The sequence below is a fragment of the Ambystoma mexicanum genome, chromosome 7q (genome assembly GCF_040938575.1).
Source record: "Ambystoma mexicanum isolate Mex_15411 chromosome 7q, UKY_AmexF1_1, whole genome shotgun sequence".
Lineage (NCBI taxonomy): Eukaryota > Metazoa > Chordata > Amphibia > Caudata > Ambystomatidae > Ambystoma > Ambystoma mexicanum.
Window position 1 is genome coordinate 1,009,148,903 of NC_090941.1, and position 23,110 is coordinate 1,009,172,012.

Genomic DNA, 23,110 nt, shown 5'->3' on the forward strand with positions numbered 1-23,110 from the left:
TGTTTGCACCTAAACAGACCTATCGGTGTGATAAAGGCCCTAAGATCTCTTGACTCCTTGTGCAGTTCAATTTGATTATATGCTGATTTCAGATCTAATATCGAAAACATTTTTGCTCTAGACACTCCTACTAACAAGTCATTGATCCTCGCGAGTGGAAATTTGTCTGCTATCACAATGCTATTCAAATGTTTCAAGTCAATACATAATCTGATCAATCCATTAGATTTCCTTATAAGGGCAATGAGACTGACCCATTCAGATGCTTGTACCCTTTCAATAATTCCATCTTTCTCCATTTTCTTCAATTCATCCTCCACTTCCTTTCGTAGTGCCAAAGGTATTGTGCGTAGTTTTGCTACTTTTGGCTCTGCCCCTTTCTTCAATCGGATTTTGTGTACGAAACCTCTCACACAACCAAGTTCGCTGGAAATGTGTTCACTTCCACCCTTCTCGCTCTCATGTTTTGTTTCTACCTCCTTCACCGTCAACACCTGATCTGGATGACTTGCATCCAATCTAATTTTCAACTCTGCTTGATCGCCCCAGCAGAGAAGTTCACCACCTCTGTTTGCTACATATGTAGTGCCTATGGACTTTCTCCCCTTGAACTGTAATTCTCCTTCAAAACGTCCTAATATCTCTATTGGTACATCTCCATACGCATTTGCTCTTACTCCATCTTCCCATAACGTGCAGCATTGAAATTTCTCTTTCCAAACTTGCACTCTGATTAAAGTGTAGTCCGCCCTACTATCAAACAACATACATACAGGCACACAACAAATCGTTACCACCGCATAAGGCTTATGCTTCGTCACCTTTCCAGCAACAGAGTGCACTACCTCTCTCCCAACTTCACGATAATCATCATCATTCATTGCAGTTCGCACTAATCTCATGAGCCTGACCAGCTCCAAAGTTGAAGTTTCTACAACATCGAGCGAGATGCCCCTTTCTACCACACTTGCGACATACTATGTCAACTGCTAAACATTCTTTGTCAAATGCCAGGTGATACACACTCCCACACCTATAGCATCTCCTCTCAGGTACTCCTTGGAAATCTCTTGAAGACCCAAAATCTCTTGAGGGAACCCTCACGTCCTTTGAGGGAACACATTGGCGACTAACAACCTTGTTACTGTTGGACTTGCTCTCAATGTGGTCTTCTGCCTTCCTGTCAGGCTTCTCATATTTTCTGGCCAAGCCACTTGTAAATTGTCTGTCTTCGTATAGATTTGGAGACTTTGGGCCTCATTACAAGGTAGGCGGTGGACCAAGGTGCTATTAGCACCTTGGTCCATGCCGGTAAAATACCGGCACCGCCTTGGAGGAAAGGGGAATTACCGCCCTATTCCAAGGTTGGCGGGCGGTAATTCCCCCTTCCCCCATTGCCCTTCCCCATTCCCATTTTTGCCCCATAGGGCATAATGGGAATGAGGAAGGTGCTAATTACGGTACCGCAAATTGCGGTACCGTAATTAGCACCCTGGTCCCTTTGCGGGTTGGTTTTTAACGCCTGCAAAAAAGCAGGCGTTAAAGTACCAACCCGCTAAGGGACCTCGTAATCAGGCGGTAAGGGTTAACGGTCACCGGTACCATTACCGGTGACCGTTAACCCTTACCGCCTTCCGTGTAATGAGGCCCTTTGTGTATAACCCCATTCACCACTTTTAATTTATCTGACCCATGTTCACTGCTGCTATACAGTTGTAGAGTTTTAATGCACTTTTCTGTGTGCTACACGGTCTTCGCTATCTCTCTACCACCATATCTAAAGTGGGATTACGTTCCTCAACCCCACAGCTCTTTCCTGATGTTGTCATTAGTACATTTTATCATTAGCTTGTCTCTTAATTGTTCATGAGGACAATGAGTGAATCTGCATGTCACTGCTAGGTCTCTGAGGGTGGTTACAAATTCCTCTATACTTTATCGGTCGGTTCTGATAATTTCCTCAGAACATCCTGTCCAGCTGGCCCTAAGCAATGGAACAACATCGCTTCCTTCCTCTCGTTCAAGTAATTCTCCCCAAACATGGCCAGAGCGTATTTTGTGAAACCCTCCCTACAGTCTGACCAGCATACTCTGGGTTCCCTGCACTTGGCATGAAAAATAGTGGAGCAGCAATGTTCGCTATCTTCTGGTTGAGACCAACTATTTACAAATTTGCACCCTTCTTCAATGCAAGCAGTAATTGACCAGTGATAATTTCGCTATTGCATGCGTAATCACTGACCTTTGTCGCTGAGAATGCCCTGAGGCAGATCTGCTCTCACTGGAAAGGACGATAATTAATGCTCGAGCATGCTCCCAGGCAAGCCAGCCACTCACCACATGCCTCAATGTCTGTTTCAGATGATCCCTCTATTTATCAGGTGTGGATAACCCTGATCGCGCCGGTGGGCGCTCACCAAGCAATTGCCGCTCCCCACTCCGATACAACGAACAGAGATGTACACGGCTCCTCCGCAGCATTCCGTACACGACAACCGATGTCAAAATGGCCGTCACGCAGAGCTCGATGCTGGGTGCTCTTCTCTTCTTGCCGGGACCCTCTCTCTGCGTCGTAGTGGGAATTTGCTGCACCAGCGCGTGCACACCCGTCTACGAGTCCTCCCGAGACAATTGTTGCCTGGGAAACCTGACGCACCATCTTTCAAATCTACACAGGTGAAATTTCCTCACTGCATTTCTCTGCAGGGATCCAACTTTCCACGGTTTGCCAACTGGCTGAACAACCCTTTTTCGTAGGCACTCACTCAATCAACCGTATCCATATCAACGAATGGAACTGCTTTCGCACTCGAAGGCTGGGTCCACTCGCCCCTGCTGGCGCTCCTCCTGGTCGGCCACTGCAGTTTCACCCTCGCAGATTCCCTCGTAGATTCCACTCTACCCTCAACTCTGCACGGAGCCGCCGGTGTCGTCACTTGAGCTAGATCCTCATCGCCAATTTGTTATGATTAGAAGTAGTACTCAGAGGCTTGAGTATAATGGAAAGGGTTCATTTATTGAGCTCTTTGGTGTGAACACCCCCAACCAGGGGAAACAGCATCAACTGACTAACATGACATCTAGAACATGTTAATGATTCTCATTCCACAACCTGAGGACACCCCTTTTCTCACTTTCCTACTCCCACTTCAACCTACTAACCCCTACCCCTCCTTTTTTGTTTGCAGATCCGCCAGAGTGCATGGCGACCAATTCCGTTGGTGACGGTGTGCCATACAAATACCTTTAACATTTACATATTCATCGAATAAACAGTATTTGTTGGCATCAGTATTGGCATGTGCTACAGGGACTCCAGTTCTTTAAATACTATGGGCCTCATTACGACCCTGGCGGAGAACCATGGTGCAATTTGCACCATGGTCCATGGCGCAAAGCTGCCAACTCCGCCATGGGGGTTGGCGGACTTACCGCCCCATTCCGACCCTGGCGGGGCGGTAAGTCCCCAATCCCCATTTACCCTTCCCCATTCCCATTTTTGCCCCATAGGGTATGATGGGAGTGGGGAAGGCGTTAATTGTTAATTACGCCACCGTAAATTACGGTGGCGTAATTAACGACAAGTCCCGTAGCGCCATGGATTTTTCCGCCTGCAAAAAGCAGGCGTAAAAATCACCATGGCGCTACGGGAACTCGTAGTCGGGCGGAAAGGTACGCCATGGTTTACGCCGGCGTAAACCCCTTTCCGCCAGGGTCGTAATGAGGGCCTATGTATTGTTGCATAACCTTTATGTATTGCCCTTTAAAATATTTCAATCAATATGAAGAGAAAAAACTCAAATAAAATGTTCAAGAGAGACATGTTAGAGCCAAAAAGGAGGACAAATAAAATTCAAAACATGAATGAAGATAAGTCTATATATATTTGTATGAAGGTTAATTGCAATTTTGGAATCAATATGTGCACGACATGAGGTTGTGGGAGCAGGGTTAAAGAAGTGTGCTGGGGCACAGCTAAAATGATAGACTGACTTACCACTGCCCTTTGGAGAAAGTGACATTGTCAGGGAATGACGGCGGAGGGAGGGTTTTTGCCACAGTGTATCTTGACAAGGGCTGATGGGAGTTGTAGTGCAAAACATCTGGAGAGCCAAAGGGTGTGGATCCCCAGATTAGATGGTCAGGGTGAGTTGTATATTGAGTTGCAGAACTCTATTACACAGGACACTTGTTCTACCTATTTGATGTTCACAATCTGAAGCCCATAGAGAAATGTGGTTTACACATAATTTAATTGCAAATGACAAAGCCACGATTAGAACAGAGATCTGCAGCTATGACACCAGACATTCTCAGTAGCAGCTAGGGCACACTACCCCCCATTTTACCACCACTTCACTCCTGCTTGAATCAGATGGAATGAACAGCTGTACCGCCAATGACCTTACCTCTTTATCCAAAGATGCCTCCAGGTGTAGAGGTTTGTCGGACATGAGGAACTGTCTTGTCGTCTCCGCCATGGGCTGTGGGCCTGGTCTTTCAGGGGCATACTGGACTTTCCGAATCACTAGCCGCACAGAATTCCTGCAAGTTTTTTTTTTTTTTTTAAGAAACAAATTGCACACAAACTCCATTAGCATCTCTCCAATCAGTCCGCCATTGTTCACTGCATAACACTGTGTTCATAGCAGCCCAGTCCCCCATTCCTTTTCCACATATATTTAAGATAATAACGCGAAATGATGTATGTGAGCCATAATTCCATTGATGAAAAAATAGATGGCATATCGGGTGAACAGCGGTGGAATACTAACTAGTCAATTTCATGTAAATGTCATAAGTGGAAATTTACTCTGCAGAAGGTTCTGTTTTGCATTTATAGAATTCTAACATTTTCTTTCGGCTGAAAGATGCTGGGGTCTTAGTAATCAGAAGCAGCTGACACATCAGTGCATTCAGACATGTTGTCCTACTGAAAGCACGGAGGTACACTTGAGGCATTTTCAGAGGGGTATAGCATGCTTTCTTTATAAAACAATGATGGCAAATATATGTGTTTTCTATGCCTGACCCAGGAACTTATCGATGTGATGGTTTACTGTGTTGCAGACACGTGCTAGAAGGTAGCCAACAGGCCAGATAGGTAGTCCAGAGGCAGGGACGTCATTTCACCAAAATGCTAGGGGTAGTGGAAGTGATATCCCATGGCTCTTGACCTCTGATGAAATTACAGGAAGCAATGTCAATTGACCTCATCCCGAAGTGACATCATGGGAAACAGTAGAACATGACCTTTCATCCCTTTAATGAGTCTAGCAATTATTGTATAGAATTCTAGAAAGACAAATGATTTGTTATTCCTATTCTTTTTGATTTAGGGTCACTGCTCAAAGTGTTACACTTCTGGACCCCCTGTTTTTTTTTAAGAGGCCTCAAAATAAATTCCAGGCATTCCAGAAACAAAGAGCCACATGGCATTGGCCACAGCCCAGGAGCTTCAATGTAAAAAAATAAAAGAAATTAAAAATTATAAAAAAAGGTTTTTCCAGGGGTATCAAGGGAGACGACAGGGGTAGCAAGGGAAACCTCAGAGGTCGCAGTTGTGAGCCCTGGCAACCCCTAAATGACATCCCTGCCCAGAGGTCAAGCCGAGCGACTGCTTCTGCCACTCCCACTGATCCTCTACATCAGCCAATGATTGGCCCTCAGAGCTGCCTGAGAATGTAGCCCCTTCGAATGCATGCATTGTTAGTAAAACCCTGCAAAGGAAAACGTGCTTCACTGAGAACTTGATGACCCCGGTCACCTTACTCGTAATTCTGAACAAAAATAGCGTATCAATCCTGATCCTCTTCCCGCAATGCATATCTAAAGCAGATTACCTCATAGAATGCAACAATTCAAAATGCTAAGAATGGTCCCTATTATGAACATGAGATGGTGGTCCAGCAACAAGTGCCTGCAAGATTGCAGTAATTCTGTTGCAGCCACTTTGCTGTCTTATAACCGCAATGCTATGCTATGGGTTTTAGTGGTAAGGTGGAGGATCTACCTTCAGCAAAGAATTAGAGGTAAATCGCCCACCGTACTGGCAAAAATGATCAGAATGACCACTAATGGTAATTCTGACAAATTCACCATGGAGTCCTATAGACTCCAAAAATGGGGATTTACGCCACCATGCTATCACTCATAATTCCGAATCATGGTAACGGCAGTCAATGTTTGTGGTGAATCAGCAGATTGCATGCCGATGTTCCACCACACTCATAACAAGGCCCAATAGATTTCTTCTGGAATGGAGCATACAATTTATGTCTCCAAGGACAATTGTTCAGATTATTGAGGAATCCAATAATCCACCAGCTGCGCGCCATCTATCATTGTCACAAGATTCAATTTCTCATTACTTTGTGAATACAATGTGTTTTCCCACGGAATTCTAATATCGCTTTGATTTTGTTTGTATTATGCTAAATTCAGAAGACCTAACTGCTAAACTGAGCCTGGCCAAATAGCCCTGCTCCCTCGATGACCATTTAACCACTTAAAATTAGTCAACTACTTTTGCTTTGTTATGCCAACGAGATTGTTCATATCTTCAAATGTTCTCTATCTTCTGAGTTCGTCCCTGCTATCTGGTAGAAGGCAGTGGTATGTCCTCAATAAAAAATAAAAAAACAACTATAGTGTCTGTGGGATGTTTTTACCCATGCATCCAAGCCCTACCATAAAACTGTGCAGTACTGGCATGGAAAACATCATGATGGCCAGAACTCCCCAGAGAGTGCACAGGGAAAACATGAAGAATAGGCTGCCACCCATTTTTGCCTATGTTGTGAGCACAGGAGGGCACTGCCTAAAACCACCATTGGGGTACACACACAGTAGCCTGAACCCATTAGGAATGGCAATGCTGATTGCCAAAAAGCAACTCAGAACTGTGGGGAATTCATTTTCTTAATCCCAAAAATAGTTGCAATACCGGTACTCACCACTATCAGAAAGCCGGCGTTTTAAAACCACCAGACATTTGTGTAAAACTGAACAAATGAAACAAAACCAGACCAAGGAAAGAATTGCTAAGAGGTGGATACAATGTAAAACTATATTCTGAAATGACTTGAAGGAAGTAATTATTTAATGTATAGGTAAAAATTGTCAGTTTGATTTGAATGTAGAAAACTGGAAACAAAAAAGTGACATTTAGCTGAAACCTGGCTCAATGAAACTGAATTCTGCCTGACAACTACCCCCGACAGGAGTTGAAACCTGCTCAGCCACTCTTCCCAGGCCTAGCTGCATCCTGCTGCCCCTTGCCAAAAGGAGTTGACACCTCTCTGATTGAATTAAGGGAGGGGACCTGGGAACTGGAAGGGACAGAACAATGCAACTTCCTTGACTCAGGCAAATGTTATATTGGGGGCGTCGTAAAATATCTTCCTCTTGGGAGAAACTGGGGGGCAGCTGTGCCTCTGTGAACAAGCTGGTTTGGGGGAAGTGGATAAACCAGTTATTCCACCATGTGATGTGGGAAGCCACACCCCTTTTTGACCAGAGCATAATTTTAAAAAGATAGATAACTCATAGTGCGGACTTGTCAGAATTATATAAGTAATATCATTATTTTTGTGATTTTTCTGTGCACGTTTTAAGAGGTGTTAGGACCCTGTGGTGTATTCTGGGGGGTTGCTAGCGGAAAATAGGGTCTTACTCCTAATGTCTGCATGTTCAAAATCTGACACTTCATCAATTACTGTCCATACTCCTTGTGCACATTTGTGTAATTTTGGGTAAATGTCCGATATTGCAAAACCATTCAAAAAGTGCAAAATGTTGTCATTTTTTAATGCAAGCCCCCAGGAAGATCAGAGGCAGACAAGCATGGACCATAAGGAATATATAATGTGTACATGTAATGTCAACCACTTGTGTATCTGGGAATATGTATTTGAATCAAATATAGATTTGTGGGCAAATTGACCAGGGGAGGATCCTCTGACCCATAAACAGACCTCATCATGATGACAATCCATTTCCTTCCCCCAATCATGGGAGAGGGGAGAATTGGGCCAATGACAAGTAGAGAGGGGCAGGCTCAGTTATGCCACGCACACACCCACTTCCAAAACACATAAAAAGAGACTGCTGGGACAGGGAGAGACATTCAATTCCATTTGCTGCGGAGCATGCTGACCGATGACTTCACATCCAGAGATCCAGACTTCAAATCCATCAATCTCCAGAACCTGTAGCAGAAATTAACTCCAGAATTCGTAGCAGAGAGGCCTGAATCCACCAGCTGAATCCTCTTCAGCAGGCCTCAAAACCAACCAAACTATTCAACAGCCGGGCGATCTGTTTGAATTTTTGCCAAGAACTTTTGCAAGAATCTGTAGCAGTATCCAGAAAGCAGTGCTGTATCCGGAACCCGAGAGAACCACAAACCAGACCGTTGTGAGCAGATCCGGTGCTTGACAGACCCAGAGAGCAGAGCTGACCCAGATAGCCGGGACTTCAGAACCACCCGCCGGAAGTCCCGTCCAACTTGACCAGACCGTGACGAGGCCTATTTCAAATTGATATTGTGAGTACCTAGCAGAACTGTGCAGAACCAATCTCTTAGTTAAAATAATCTAATCCAAACTATTTTAACCTAAGTAGAACAGCCTCCTAGGAATCGTGTCATCTGTCATTTTTAAAGCTGCACAACTGTCACTTGTCGCCTGTCAATTCTGCAGCTGCAAGCTGTCACCTGTCATTTTGAGTTTACTTTAAATCCGAAAAACTACCTTTATTAAATTGTCCGTATCTCTGGAACCGTTTGGGCTACGAACGAGATTTAACTTTCCTCTGAAAGCTTAGAATATAAGCTTTCCAACAGGCCTAGAACCTACTTCCTACTCCTTATACTGTTACCGCAATCGCGATTCACGCACTCGCGAAATTTACCGCGATTTGCGATTTTGGCTCAATTTCTCCAATTGTCAAAATAGCAGCTCCATTCTTTCTTTTGTTAAAATCCATTTGCAACTTGGTAATAACTCATAGAGCATTGTTAAAGTGAGCCTGAACTAATATAAAGTAGCCATCACCTACCCCGAACCTCTAGAGGGAATTAAAAGCAATTTTAGCACCTTTTCACTTCCTTGCAAACCACATTAAAGTAATTCGCCTGTGTTTAAAACTCATCCCTGTTTTCCCTAAGCTTGCTGGGAGGACTGGAACTGTGTATTGCATTATAAAATGTGATTTGTTGGGATTCTTGAAGACTGTGTGCTCTCCTTCCATTTCTTGTATTGCATAGGGGGGGAGTGAATTGTCAAAAGAAAAAGTGATCATATTACCTTTTGCTAAAATCATAACAAGTTATTTCTGTAATGCATTTTATGCCACCTTGCATTTCCTTGAAACCATCAAGCATTTCAGCTACCTCATCCTCTACACTACTCCTAAGTAACCAAATCAGTGTACCCCTGTAACATTATCCATTGTTGATCACGGTCATATTCTGAAGTGTGATATCAGTTATCAATTTATTATAAAGTGTGATAGATATATATTGTTGAATTGTCCAAATAAACCTTTTAATTTGCAAAACAAACCTACTTCTTGGCTCAGTGGGGTCAGGGGGATTCTAAGAGGGTGGTGTTATACAAGGGTTGTCATCCAGAGTACTGAACTGGATATAAAAATACATCAATAAGGGTTTTCCTCAGCATCCCAGACTAGGCATTGACTTAGCTGTAGTGTTGATTGAATATCGCTTACAAAAGTGGGGGCTCGGAGCCGGGATATTCTTGGATAGATTTACCACTTGTGCAGATTAATACAGTGTGCCAACTGACCAGATACACATATCCGGTTAGATCACCACGCTGTTTTACACTGTGAAAGCATCCCTCAAAGGATCGCTCTAAGGAAACGGTCTGTTTTGCAAAATAAAATACAAACTTCTGTAAGTCAGGAAGGAACTCAAATTCCAGAATGACGACCTTGGTAGATATGAAAATACCCAGAGAGCACTTCTTACATAAGCTATTTGTGAGAGGTGAGTGGACTCATCAGGACCAAACGGTCTGGTTGCAGGCAATTGCGCAACAGGTCACTGAAACAGGGTCAGATACATGGAGAGATCAGGGTCCATTACATGTGGCCCTGAGTGAATTATACATGGCTCCTAAAGTTAAAGATGAACACGACAAGATGGTTAGGATAGCAGCATATTTGTATCTATATATGGGAGCCATGCAGGACGAATGTGCTGAAGGCCAAGATCTGGCAAATAGGCAACAGATGGTCTCTTCTGAGCAGAGGCTGCAGAGGAGCCAGGAGTCAGAAACTGATAGTAGGCAGTATATCATTAAAATAAAAGAGGACATGGATATACTGCAACAGGAAAAGACAGACCAGGATACCAGAATTCTGGCTTGGCAGAAGGAACACCAAGACAGTTTGGACTCCTTACTGCAGAGCCAGAAAAAGCTGGAGCAACAGATCAATTTCAACAGGGCATGCACAGAGCAGGTAGCCACCCTGCAAATCCAACTAGACAGAGAGAAAGAGGAAAGCAATAAATTGATTTTGAAAGACCTGGATACCCAGGCAGAGTTTGATGAAGAACGCCAGAAAGCTGGTGCCTTTCAAAGGCAGAGGGACGACCTGGCGTCACAAATGCAAGCTCTTGGTCAGGAAAGGGATACCTTAGGCCAGGAAGTCTGCCATTTAAAAAGAAAAATTGAAGAAAATCACTTGGCCCTCCAGGGGCTGGGTGACCTCCAAAAAGAGCATCAGGGCTTGCTAGATCACACCAGGAGGGTGGAGGAGGCTCTGGCAAGAAAGGAGCAGGCCAGTAGGGATGGGACTGAGGAGGTAACCCTCCTGCAGCAGAGACTGGCCCAGTACTCCAGGACCAATCAGGAGGCACAGAGAGAAAATGAGGCTCTCTGTCAGCACAATGATAGGCTCCAGCAACAGATAGCCATGCAGGAGAGACTGATAGAGTCTAGTAAGGCCTTAACTGAGAAACTGAAAGCGCAGGCTCTTGCATTGCAACAGGAAGCAGGGGCGGATAGAGATGAGGTTCGCTGGGAAAGAGAAACTCCTGAGCATAACCTCAGGAGCCCTAGTACCAGAGGCCTTCATCTCTCCCAGTCCCTGGACTCTGCCACCCCCATGTCCCCTCGCGCACTTGAGCCCAGGGCCACGGGGATGGCAGATTACTATCCAGCTAGAAGTATGGGGCTCATAGGCCAGTACCTCCCAGGAATGGATGGGCGAGCATCCGGGTATGGGCACCCAAGCACAGTGCAAATTAGTGGGGAACCCCAGGAGAGTAGGCCCATTAAGGGCATCTTGAAAACCTCTGCCCAGTTAGGTCAGTGGGGGGGGTACCCATCAAATCCTGGCAGCAAGGAGGGGTCTGAAGACTCCTCTGAGCATTACAGGACACAAGAGACCAGGTCCCTACATTCTGCCAGCCATTCCCAGGCTCGCAGAATCTGGGAAAACCTGGAAGATCAGACGGGCACCTCTGGGAGCAGTGCTTCTGAGTCAGAGGATGAATGGACCAGGGTTACCCAAACCAAAAAGGCCAATAAGGCAAAAAAGCTCTTGCTTAAGGACCCATTGAAACAAATAAAGGCAATAAGGAGTGTCATCACGCCTTATCATAAGAACGCCAAGTATTCTGTTTGGGAACACTTGGAGCTCTATGAGCAAATGATGGAGACTTTCCATTTGAAGGACAGCAGTAGCTGCATCCAGTACGTCAAATGGACCTTCTCACCAGAATACTCCAGTTTATTTGCAGGGCTGGAGGATCAAAATCATTCAAGGTGATCCACATACAGGGCGGCCATCTTGAAACATTTTTCTGTGCACAGAAATCCTCAAGAGGCTCGCAAGGCAGCCTACAATTTGCAATGTGGGGAGGATCAGGCCCCACAAGAGTTGGTGCAAGAATTAAAGCGTGCTTTTGCGCAGACCACCAGAAGGGTGCGCACGGATAGCAGAGGATTTATCAATACGTTTTTCCATGCCTTACCCAAATACATAATGACCCAGCTCGTGAGAGATTTTCATGAGAAAAGATCTTTAGACTGGGTCATTGAACAGGCTACCCGGATCTATGAGGTGCAGAAGCCCATCGAAAATAAAAATAATGTGCCGAAAAACCCCAAAACCAACAGCACCCCTGCTGTTGCCAAGCTGGCAGAGGTAAAGGTTGCCCCCATTTTAGATTTGGAGATGGGGGGGCCTAAAAACCTGCCTGCACCAAATAATTCACAGCCCAGAAGGCCCTAGGGCCAGTCACAGACAGGGAGTCGAGGAGGTAGTCCCACAAATGAGGTCCCCCGCTCCCCTGACTATGTAAGTCCCCGCTACAAGGGAAACCGACCAATCCTGGGTTATGTGTGGACTCCTCCAGCCCAAGGGGGGGTTCCAGCCAAGCACCTAACCCAGGGAACTTCCCTCCCAACTTCCCACAGGAGGGCAGAAATTCTCCAAATCCTGGGCAGAACTTTTTCCCCGGGTATCCACCCAATTTCCAGCCCCAAAATCATCCATCCTTCTTTCCCCAATTCCCTGAGCCCAGACAACCTAATCCGGGAGAGGGGAGGCCAAGGGTGGAGGGGTACCCGAATCTTCCCAATCCGGGGTATTACCAGAGAAGGGATAGCTACCCTTCCCGGGATCAGCCCAGGGGAGAAAATAGAGCCCCGTATCAGCCGGAGCGGGTTTCACAACTTGAGCGCCAGGTCCAAAATATGGCACGGGATCTGGGTCACATACTGAGGGCTCAACAGAACCCTCAGATGAGCATGCCACCGCAGAATGCCCCAAACTCTGGACCTGGTGCTCCAGAACAATGACGGGGGCAGCACCCCGATAACCCACCGGTTCCCAGGGAGGAGGCACAAGGGGAAGGGGGGTGTAAAGACTTGGAGGAAGCTTCCTTCCCAACTTGTAAACAGCCCCTGGAAAACCAGGAACCGGAAACAAAATCTCCTGCCCCTGAAAGCCTGGCTTCCAAGGAGCAGAGGGGGGGTAGGAGAAACAAAGGACCCAAACAGACCCACTTTGTGGAGGCGGTACAGGTCTTCCAATTTGAGGGAGCGGGATCCTCAGAAGATCCTGGGAAAAGGATCTTCTCCTTCAGAGATGGGGGAACTCCTCCCAAGGAAAAATGGGTCCCAAGGGATGTCAATTCAGACTGGGGAGATGTGGAGACTGAGCTACCGCCGCCCATCATCTCATCCCAGAACCCACAATACCGAAATCCCCTGGTTCAAATCCATCCTGGTGACTGCCTCCAAAAAGGGGGGGTGGCCCAGAACCGGAACCAGGGGAACCCACAATGGCTCTGATCTCCAGTTGCCAACTTTTTCTTTCAGATTCCCAAGACTCTCCACAGAATTCTGCCCAAATCTCTTCTCTCGCCATGTCCAAAACCAGAAAGTTAGCCCACCAGTTGTCCAAAAATTTGCATTATCTGTGCCCCCTTAAGGAGAAGGAGGGAAGATATTATGCCCCGGTACAAGTACAGGGGCAGGGTACAATTTTGGCACTGGTGGACACTGGATCCCAAGCTACCCTTCTGTCCAAAAGGGCCTTTGATGAACTAAATGCAGGAAAGGGGGATAATTACCGTATTCCTCTCACCTCTCTTCCTGGACAACTGCAGAACTTTGACGGGAAGGAAATTCCTGTCGAGGGGACTGCAGATTTGGACATCAAAATTGGGCGACACAAGGTGAAACACCCGGTCATAGTAGTGACTCCAGAGGGCACCCCTTGTTTACTAGGGAATGACCTCCTGAGAAGGTTGTCACCCCTAATAGATTGCGTAAACAAGGTCCTCTGGACCCAGACTAGTCGACCAATAAAATTAAAACAGAGTGTCAACCATGTTAGTTTAAACGGCACCTGCCACATGGTTGAACAAAAATCTGACCAAGTAGAATTTCACTTCCAGAACAACCAAATTCCAGACGTGACAGTAATAGCAGTAGGACAATGGACTGGTGATGGGGGGTCCTCTCTATTTCTGAAAATCAACCTTCCTTCCAGTTTAAGGTGGTATTCCACACTGGAAGGAAACACCCTGAAATTCTTTACTAATCCACAATCAGAAACTCCCACTTCTATAGTCCAGAAAGATGTGAAATCAGCTCAGAGCCTGGCTGATATTCAGCAAATTGGAGATCAGTTGTACATCCCTGTTCAGTTAAATGAGGGGAAGGACTCTGTTCTAGCCCGAGTGTGTGTGAACAACGGTAAGAGCTTCATCAGCAAAGCCATGTTCCGCAAACTTCCAAAAGATCCAGCCATTCCCACATTCAAACTGCTAGACAAATGGGAAATGGACCTGGAAGCACCTAATTCCAAACATCTCCTGCCAAGCAGGTGTATGCTCAAAATCTCCATTGGCAACAAGAGCATAGTCCATAATTGTTGGGTCGTGCGAGACGTCACTGCCGCCTTTTACTTAGGCAGTGACATGCTCAATCGCTTTGCAATTAGTTTGGACCTAATAAACTTCAACGCTTGGTCCCGATTAGCGGATAATCCCATGGGCTTTGATGATCCAGAAAAAGCATTTAGGTCAGCTCAATTGCTACCTTATGCAGTTGAAATTCAGATCAAAGAGGAAGTCACCATCCCAGAAAGGACCCGACAAGTCTCCCTGGAAGTGAAAGTTAAAAGAGGACAAAAATTGAAAAACCCTGATGCTTATATACATCTAAATGCTTCTCTCCAACAGCAAGGGTTGGGGGTAAACCCAACTCCATTAGTCAACATAGAACATGACACCATTCCAATAGAGGTGGATAACAGCGACTTAAAGAGTATTACTCTAGCCGCAGGCACCATTATTGGAATGGCGGTTGATGACCGACATTTCTCCTTTGATTTAGGAAATGAACTGTTAGGACCAATCCCCAAGGACTGTTTTGACAGTGACAGTGAGGACAATACAAAACCAGACAGGATTTTCACCCGGCATGGGGGGAACTTCCTGGTGTACACTTCTTGCCCTTATGGTAAGGAAGATGTGACTTGTGACTTCAGAAGGGATGAGGTGATTTTCCAGGTCCATGAGGGCTGCCTTTCCCACCTGAAGCCTCCAGTCCAAATCAGCACTCTGACCAGGGACTTCTCCACCCAGCTGGGGGAGGCCGCTGAGATAGCCAAACCAGAAGTCTTTCCAGGCTTCAGGCAGATGGTGGAAGAGAGAGTCAACCTAGCTGATGCCTGTGTGACTCTGGAACAGAAGCAAAAGTTGAAACAAGTTTTCTTGGATTTCCAAGATCTCTTTGCGGTAGACTCATATGACTGTGATAGCACCGAAATCCACACCACAACAATTCCCACGGACCCTGGAATGACTCCAGTGTTTGTGAAGCAATATCGTTTGCCTCTCGCATCCATGGAGTCCCTTACTGAAATAATTAAGAACCTTGAGTCCTGGGGAATAATTCGTCCAGTACACAGCACCTTCAATAATCCGGTGCTGGGAATATTGAAGCCAAACGGCCAGTGGAGACTCTGCGCCGACCTTAGGGAGCTCAACAAACGGGTCCATACTTCCCGATGGCCTCTGCCCTACATTGACCAAGGGTTGGCCCAGACTCAAGGGTCACAAGTATTCACTGCAATAGACCTGACCAATGGATACTGGACCGTGCCTGTCAGTAGGGAGGACCAATACAAACTGGCTTTTACCTTTGGGGGCCAGCAGTACACCTGGACATGTACTCCCTTCGGATACCTCAACTCCGGCAATGAATTCAACATTTTCTTACATAAGGCCATGCCCAACCTGGGTGCGAGGGGTAACCTGGCTTATGTAGATGATGTCCTCATGAAAAGTTCATCTGTGGAGGAACACATAGCAGAGATCCGTTATGTTCTGACACAGTTGAGGGCCGCCGTAGCAAAACTTTCCTTTCAGAAAGCACAGTGGTGTAGAACCCGTGTTAATTTCTTAGGGCATGAGATTACTCCTCAGGGTCTCTGTCCCCAAGAAAAGAAAGTGGAAGCACTCCAGAAACTGAAGGATCCCACAACTCTGCGGGAACTAAGGAGCCTCCTTGGACTGACTAATTACAGCAGAAAGTTCATTGAGGGCTACACAGAGATCACTAGACCCCTGATTCATCTCTTGAAGGGGGGGCAAGTGGGAATGGGTCCAGAAGGCAGTAAAACAACTCAAAAGAAGCCTCTCACAAGCGCCTTGCCTAGCTTACCCTGTCAGAAACAAGGAGTTCTTCCTGTTGACAGTGTTCTCTAATACGTGCTTGACGGCAGTATTATGCCAAAAGCATGACAAGGTCAATAAAGTAATCTCCTATGTGGAGGAAAAATTCAACGATTGTGAGAAGGCACTCCTGGCAACGGTGTGGGCAATTCAAGAATTGCCGCCTGTTTATCCAGGGGGAACACATCATAGTGGAGACTCCACACCAGCCTCTGCAATATCTCCAAAGTGACAGAATCCGGGCCGGAAATGTGAGTAATTCCCGAATTACTTACTGGATTCTGTGAATGCAAGGCTTCCCTGTGGAGGTCAGATATGGCCAAAACAAGAAGAGTCCCCTCGCGCAAGGTCTGGCTGACTTGCATGATTGTGCCAGAGAAAACTGTCTCGAGGACGAAAGTCTAAAAATGAGGGAATGTGTGAGGGAATGCCCACTGTCTATGTGGATGGATGCTCGTACCATGTTGACAACAACGGGGAGAAAGAACTGGTGGCCGGCGTAGGGAATGCCTGGGTGAAGGAGTTTCCAGAACCCTCCGCTGGATACAGAATTGGTCCCCGAAGTAGTCAGGTGGCAGAGTTGATGGCTGTGCATCAGGCCATCCTCACTGCTGTCCAACATCAACTCCACGAACTGGTCATAATCACCGATTCGGATCATGTACGGAACGGGTTCGTGGAGCACCTGGTTAATTGGAAAACCAGAGGCATGTTATGTGCTAATGACAAACCCCTGAAACATGGGAAGTTAATCCAAAACATTGATGATCTGGTCACCTCGAATGGGATGACCATCTACTGGAAGAAGATCAAGGGTCATTCCAAAGTAGAGGGACCAGACAAAACTGGAAATGACTTAGTTGATCAGCTGGCCAAAACCGGGGCCATACAAGGGGATCTAATCGAAATAGAGTCCCTGTTGGGGGAAATCCAGGTCACTGCTATCACTAGGTCCCAGACAAATGCTCACAATGATCTTTCAACTGCCCAATGGAATAAGGAGACCCCTGATGCTGATTTAATTACAGCTCAGAAGGGGGATCCAATTATTGGTAAGTTTTACAAACACCTTGAGGACCCTGAGAACTTTCCCCTGACGGATATCGATTACATTGGGAAAGAGGACCTAAGAGTGTTGATGAAATGTCCAAAAATGTTCCGAATCCAAGACGGTTTGCTGGTAAGGAAATCCAAAGCTGGCCACGATCAGTGGGTGGTTCCTACCTCATTCCGAAGCCTGATTTTAAGTCACGCCCATGATGCGGCCACCGTCGGTCATAGTGGGTTTCACACAACACTGGAAATCTTAAGAGAGGTTGCATACTGGCCACACATGGGGCAGGACCTCGACCAATACTTTAAGGGGTGTCTTGTGTGTGCACAATTTCAGCCATCATCCCTCACACACCGTGCGCCTCTCCAAAAGAGGGGGATGACACTGCCATGGTCAGATTTGCAAATCGACTTTGTAGGCCCTGTGATTCGCTCGTCTAGAGGAAACAAGTACATGTTGACCGTTACATGCTTGTTTACCAAGTGGGTGGACTGTCTCCCAGCCCCAAACTCCAAGGCAGAAACCGCAGCTGCCCTGATGATTAACCACATCTTTTCCCATTTTGGTCTACCTCAAAGGATTGAGTCAGACAGGGGTAGTGTTAGGGAGAATTCTCTGTTTAGGCTGAATTTCCTAACCTAGTGAGTCCCCCAGCAGCTTTGCTGGATTTCTGGAGTTTGTTTTTTCCATCCTGCCAAGAGTGAGACTCTTTTTCTCCCACTCTTGGACATGAATGTGTGTAATTCCTGTGAATGTCAATGTGTTCTATGGGCTATGGGGTCTTTTACTCCATAGGGTCTCATATGTTTTGCTATGTGTGTTACACCGCACCCTACGTGCCGTAACACTGGGGCGTCCTAGCGGACCTCCATCATAGACTCCATACCCGGGGACTGACTACTGTCTCCCCGGGCATGTAAAGTCACCATTGGCTTTACTAGACCTAAATTTACTAACAGAACTAGTACAAACCATCCTATTGTGGACGTACTAGTAGGGGTAATTCGATTACTTCTAGGTCTGTTATTCGAGGGGGCACTGTCCCGTCCCCCCTCGTCGAGTTTTGGCTGGTGGCAGTGGAAACTACTTGTTATATTCGACCCCGAATATAACCCTAGGGGATTCGTCCCATTGTTAGAGACTGATACTTTTTCTCGTTAATCTCTAACATACCACCGGTCAACTTATCTTAAATAACTCGGTTTTTAAAATGGCGTCTGTGTTTGTCTCTGTGACTCCTAAACCAAAGGTCGAGCCCTTTGTTCCCCTTTTGGCGGGCTCTGTACAGAGACCCTCCAAAGTTGTGCCATTCTGTCTGGGTTACCACAGGGGTATGGGAGGTGGTTTAGGCACCCTGGACCGAGTTGCCTTGCCAACTCCGGTCGCACTCTGGTGTGATTGGCCCAAGTGGTGAGCCTCCCCGCTCACCACTTAGCATGTGTTGATTGACAGCTAGGCTGAATGAATGGGGGTTTTCTGCATAAAAGCAGGGCTTTTGGGACTGGATCTTCAGAAGTCGCCACAGGACTTAAGAATCCGACGAGGGTAAAGCTGAGCCGACCTGCAACGGCAACACCTCCGGTGGAGCCCTGCTGGACCGACTCACCACTTCCCGACGACAGAGGAGATCTCCCTGCCGGAGAGTCTCTTCCCCTGACTGGTGGGAACAACCAGTCCCTTTTGCTTTTTCTTCGCCTCAGGACACAGTGGTCGAATTGCCCGTGCAGAGCACCTCGGCAACCGGATAGCCACCACCCCTGTACCGCGACCAAAAGGTGGTGCCTTGTGACGGAGCACTCCGCGGCTGGTCTCTTCCCTGGTGGTGCACCGGACTTCACTTTTCTTCGACGACGAGATCATCTCTACTCTTGGCAAAGACCCGACGTGCATCCACCACCAGGAACAACTGCCCCCGCCGGAGCTGTCTCTCCACAAACAAGGTACCGTGTCCGCCTGGCTTCCCTTTCGATCGGTTCGAGTGAGGTATCTTAATCCTCTCCTTTCCATTGGGTCGCCTCCAAGCTTTCTCACGTATTGTTCTGAACTAGTTCAATCTGCCGATAACAATTTGCTACAAAGACTCAAACGCATTTCCACTAGAGACTTTTTGGGACATATCGCCTTGCCTCTCTCCGAGTGGGCCCGGCCTCTGAACTTTATGATCTATTGTGGTTCTTGCCTTCTTGCCTTGCATTTTTCCCATGAAGTATTGAACTGTGTTGATTTCGTAACCTACTTATTTTTCTCTCCCGTCCTAACTAATATTAGAGTGCAATCTAGGTTGAGGCATACACCTCTGTCTGCAAATAAGTGGTGCCGGTAGAACCTAGACTTGTCGAAATATTGTTAGGGGGATTTATCGTTCCTTCTTCGTAGAGTAATTGTATTTGACTTGTTTGCCGTGATAGTGCCATAGTGTTTTTGATAGATTTTGACATTTAGCTGAAACCTGGCTCAATGAAACTGAATTCTGCCTGACAACTACCCCCGACAGGAGTTGAAACCTGCTCAGCCACTCTTCCCAGGCCTATCTGCATCCTGCTGCCCCTTGCCAAAAGGGGTTGACACCTCTCTGATTGAATTAAGGGAGGGGACCTGGGAACTGGAAGGGACAGAACAATGCAACTTCCTTGACTCAGGCAAATGTTATATTGGGGGCGTCGTAAAATAGCTTCCTCTCGGGAGAAACTGGGGGGCAGCTGTGCCTCTGTGAACAAGCTGGCTTGGGGGAAGTGGATAAACCAGGTATTCCACCATGTGATGTGGGAAGCCACACCCCTTTTTGACCAGAGCATAATTTTAAAAAGATAGATAACTCATAGTGCGGACTTGTCAGAATTATATAAGTAATATCTTTATTTTTGCGATTTTTCTGTGCACGTTTTAAGAGGTGTTAGGACCCTGTGGTCTATTCTGGGGGGTTGCTAGCGGAAAATAGGGTCTTAATCCAAATGTCTACATGTTAAAAATCTGACACTTCATCAATTAATGTCCATACTCCTTGTGCACAATTTTGTGTAATGTCCGATATTGCAAAACCAGTCAAAAAGCGCAAAATGTTGTCATTTTTGAATGCAAGCCCCCAGGAAGATCAGAGGCGGACAAGCATGGACCATAAGGAATATATAATGTGTACATGTAATGTCAACCACTTGTGTATCTGGGAATATGTATTTGAATCAAATATAGATTTGTGGGCAAATTGACCAGGGGAGGATCCTCTGACCCATAAACAGACCTCATCATGATCACAATCCATTTCCTTCCCCCAATCATGGGAGAGGGGAGAATTGGGCCAATGACAAGTAGAGAGGGGCAGGCTCAGTTATGCCACGCACACACACTTCCAAAACACATAAAAAGAGACTACTGGGACAGGTAGAGACATTCAATCCCATTTGCTGTGGAGCATGCTGACCGACAACTTCACATCCAGAGATCCAGACTTCAAATCCATCAATCTCCAGAACCTGTAGCAGAAATTAACTCCAGAATTTGTAGCAGAGAGGCCTGAATCCACCAGCTGAATCCTCTTCAGCAGGCCTCAAAACCAACCAAACTATTCAACAGCCTGGCAAGCTGTTTGATTTTTTCCCAAGAATTTTTGCAAGAACCTGTAGCAGTATCCAGAAATCAGTGCTGTATCCGGAACCCGAGAGAACCACAAACCAGACCCTTGTGAGCAGATCCGGTGCTTGACAGACCCAGAGAGCAGAGGTGACCCAGATAGCCGGGACTTCAGAACCACCCACCGGAAGTCCCGTCCAACCTGACCAGACCGTGACGAGGCCTATTTCAAATTGATATTGTGAGTACCTAGCAGAACTGTGCAGAACCAATCTCTTAGTTAAAATAATCTAATCCAAACTATTTTAACCTAAGTAGAACAGCCTCCTAGAAATCGTGTCATCTGTCATTTTTAAAGCTGCACAACTGTCACCTGTCAATTCTGCAGCTGCAAGCTGTCACCTGTCATTTTGAGTTTACTTTAAATCCGAAAAACTACCTTTATCAAATCGTCCGTATCTCTGGAACCGTTTGGGCTCCGAACGGGATTTAACTTTCCCCTGAAAGCTTAGAATCTAAGCTTTCCAACAAGCCTAGAACCGACTTCCTTATACTTTTACCGCAATCGCGATTCACGCACTCGTGAAATTTACCGCGATTTGCGATTTTGGCTCAATTTCTCCACTTGTCAAAATAGCAGCTCCATTCTTTCTTTTTTAAAAATCCGTTTGCAACTTGGTAATAACTCATAGAGCATTGTTAAAGTGAGCCTGAACTAATATATAGTAGCCATCACCTACCCTGAACCTCTAGAGGGAATTAAAAGCAATTTTAGCACTTTTTCACTTCCTTGCAAACCACATTAAAGTAATTCGCCTGTGTTTAAAACTCATCCCTGTTTTCCCTAAGCTTGCTGGGAGAACTGGAACTGTGTATTGCATTATGAAGTGTGATTTGTTGGGATTCTTGAAGACTGTGTGCTCTCCTTCCATTTCTTGTATTGCATAGGGGGGGAGTGAATTGTCAAAAGAAAAAGTGATCATATTACCTTTTGCTAAAATCATAACAAGTTATTTCTGTACTGCATTTTATTCCACATTGCATTTCCTTGAAACCATTAAGCATTTCAGCTACCTCATCCTCTACACTACTCCTAAGTAACCAAATCAGTGTACCCCTGTAACATTATCAATTGTTGATCACGGTCATATTCTGAAGTGTGATATCAGTTATCAATTTATTATAAAGTGTGAAAGATATATATTGTTGAATTGTCCAAATAAACATTTTAATTTGCAAAACAAACCTACTTCTTGGCTCAGTGGGGTCAGGGGGATTCTAAGAGGGGGGTGTTATACAAGGGTTGTCATCCAGAGTACTGAACTGGATATAAAAATACATCAATAAGGGTTTTCCTCAGCATCCCAGACTAGGCATTGACTTAGCTGTAGTGTTGATTGAATATCGCTTACATGTCTGGACCCAGGAATGGCAGACAGGACGCAGGGAGCACACAGGGAGCCAGCAGGTACAAAATGAGCTTTATTGTGGTTTCAGGGTACAGGCTAGACATAAGGGTAGAGCATAGGTACAGACAACCTTCTAGTCATAGCTCCCATTCTGAATCCCCAACTGTCCTCTGTGGAACTCTGAAGGAAACCAGGGTTCCATCATCAACTAACATTCCATGGCTTACATTGCATTAGGCAATGCAAGCCCCCCACTACAATAACCTTGATGTCATGGACCTAAATAATTACCAGCACATGTTCCAGTTGTCATTCCTGGCTACGGAATTGGAAAGGGTTGTCCTGCACCAAGTCAAATTATATTCTTTAGAGGCCCAACTATTTCATCCATCACAAGCAGGTTTTTGACCCTGTGGGCTTTATCACAAGTTGAGCTGTATCCCAGAGGTAATTGTGCCTGCATACTGCCCACAGTATTAGCATTACTGCAACTTAGTCCGGCGCAATTTGCGCTGGATCCTGAGTTGCGGTGACAATGTTAGTCCCCATTTATTTTGAGTGTGGCTTTCGCAGCACTATTACCGCTGGCGGTAATAGTGCCAGCAGTAATAGGACTGAAAGTGGGTGAAAAGGGAGGTAACCCTTCCACTTGCTCCCCGAAGCTCATGATTGGGTGGATTAGTAATGCAGCGTTAATAGTGTTACCCTTACATTTATTTTTACTGCTGCACCCAACCCCTGATGAGGCCAAACATCAGTACTGAGATAGTGACCGCTAAAATGCTGAATACATTTCTAAAAAAGTGGTTAAAATCAGTGGAGCAGGAGATTTGTCTGCTGTGTTCGCACTGTAGA

The 23,110-nt window shown here is 46.0% G+C and overlaps 1 protein-coding gene across 4 annotated transcripts in view; it reads right to left on the reverse strand.

Moving 5' to 3' along the window:
• ARRB1 (arrestin beta 1) overlaps positions 1–23,110 on the reverse strand; it is a 1,358,416-nt gene that overhangs the window by 249,015 nt on the left and 1,086,291 nt on the right. For all 4 annotated transcript variants that reach the window (XM_069640206.1, XM_069640203.1, XM_069640204.1 and 1 more), the window contains one exon: positions 4,410–4,545. In XM_069640206.1, the coding sequence (XP_069496307.1) occupies positions 4,410–4,545 (136 nt within the window). The remainder of the gene's footprint in view (positions 1–4,409; positions 4,546–23,110) is intronic.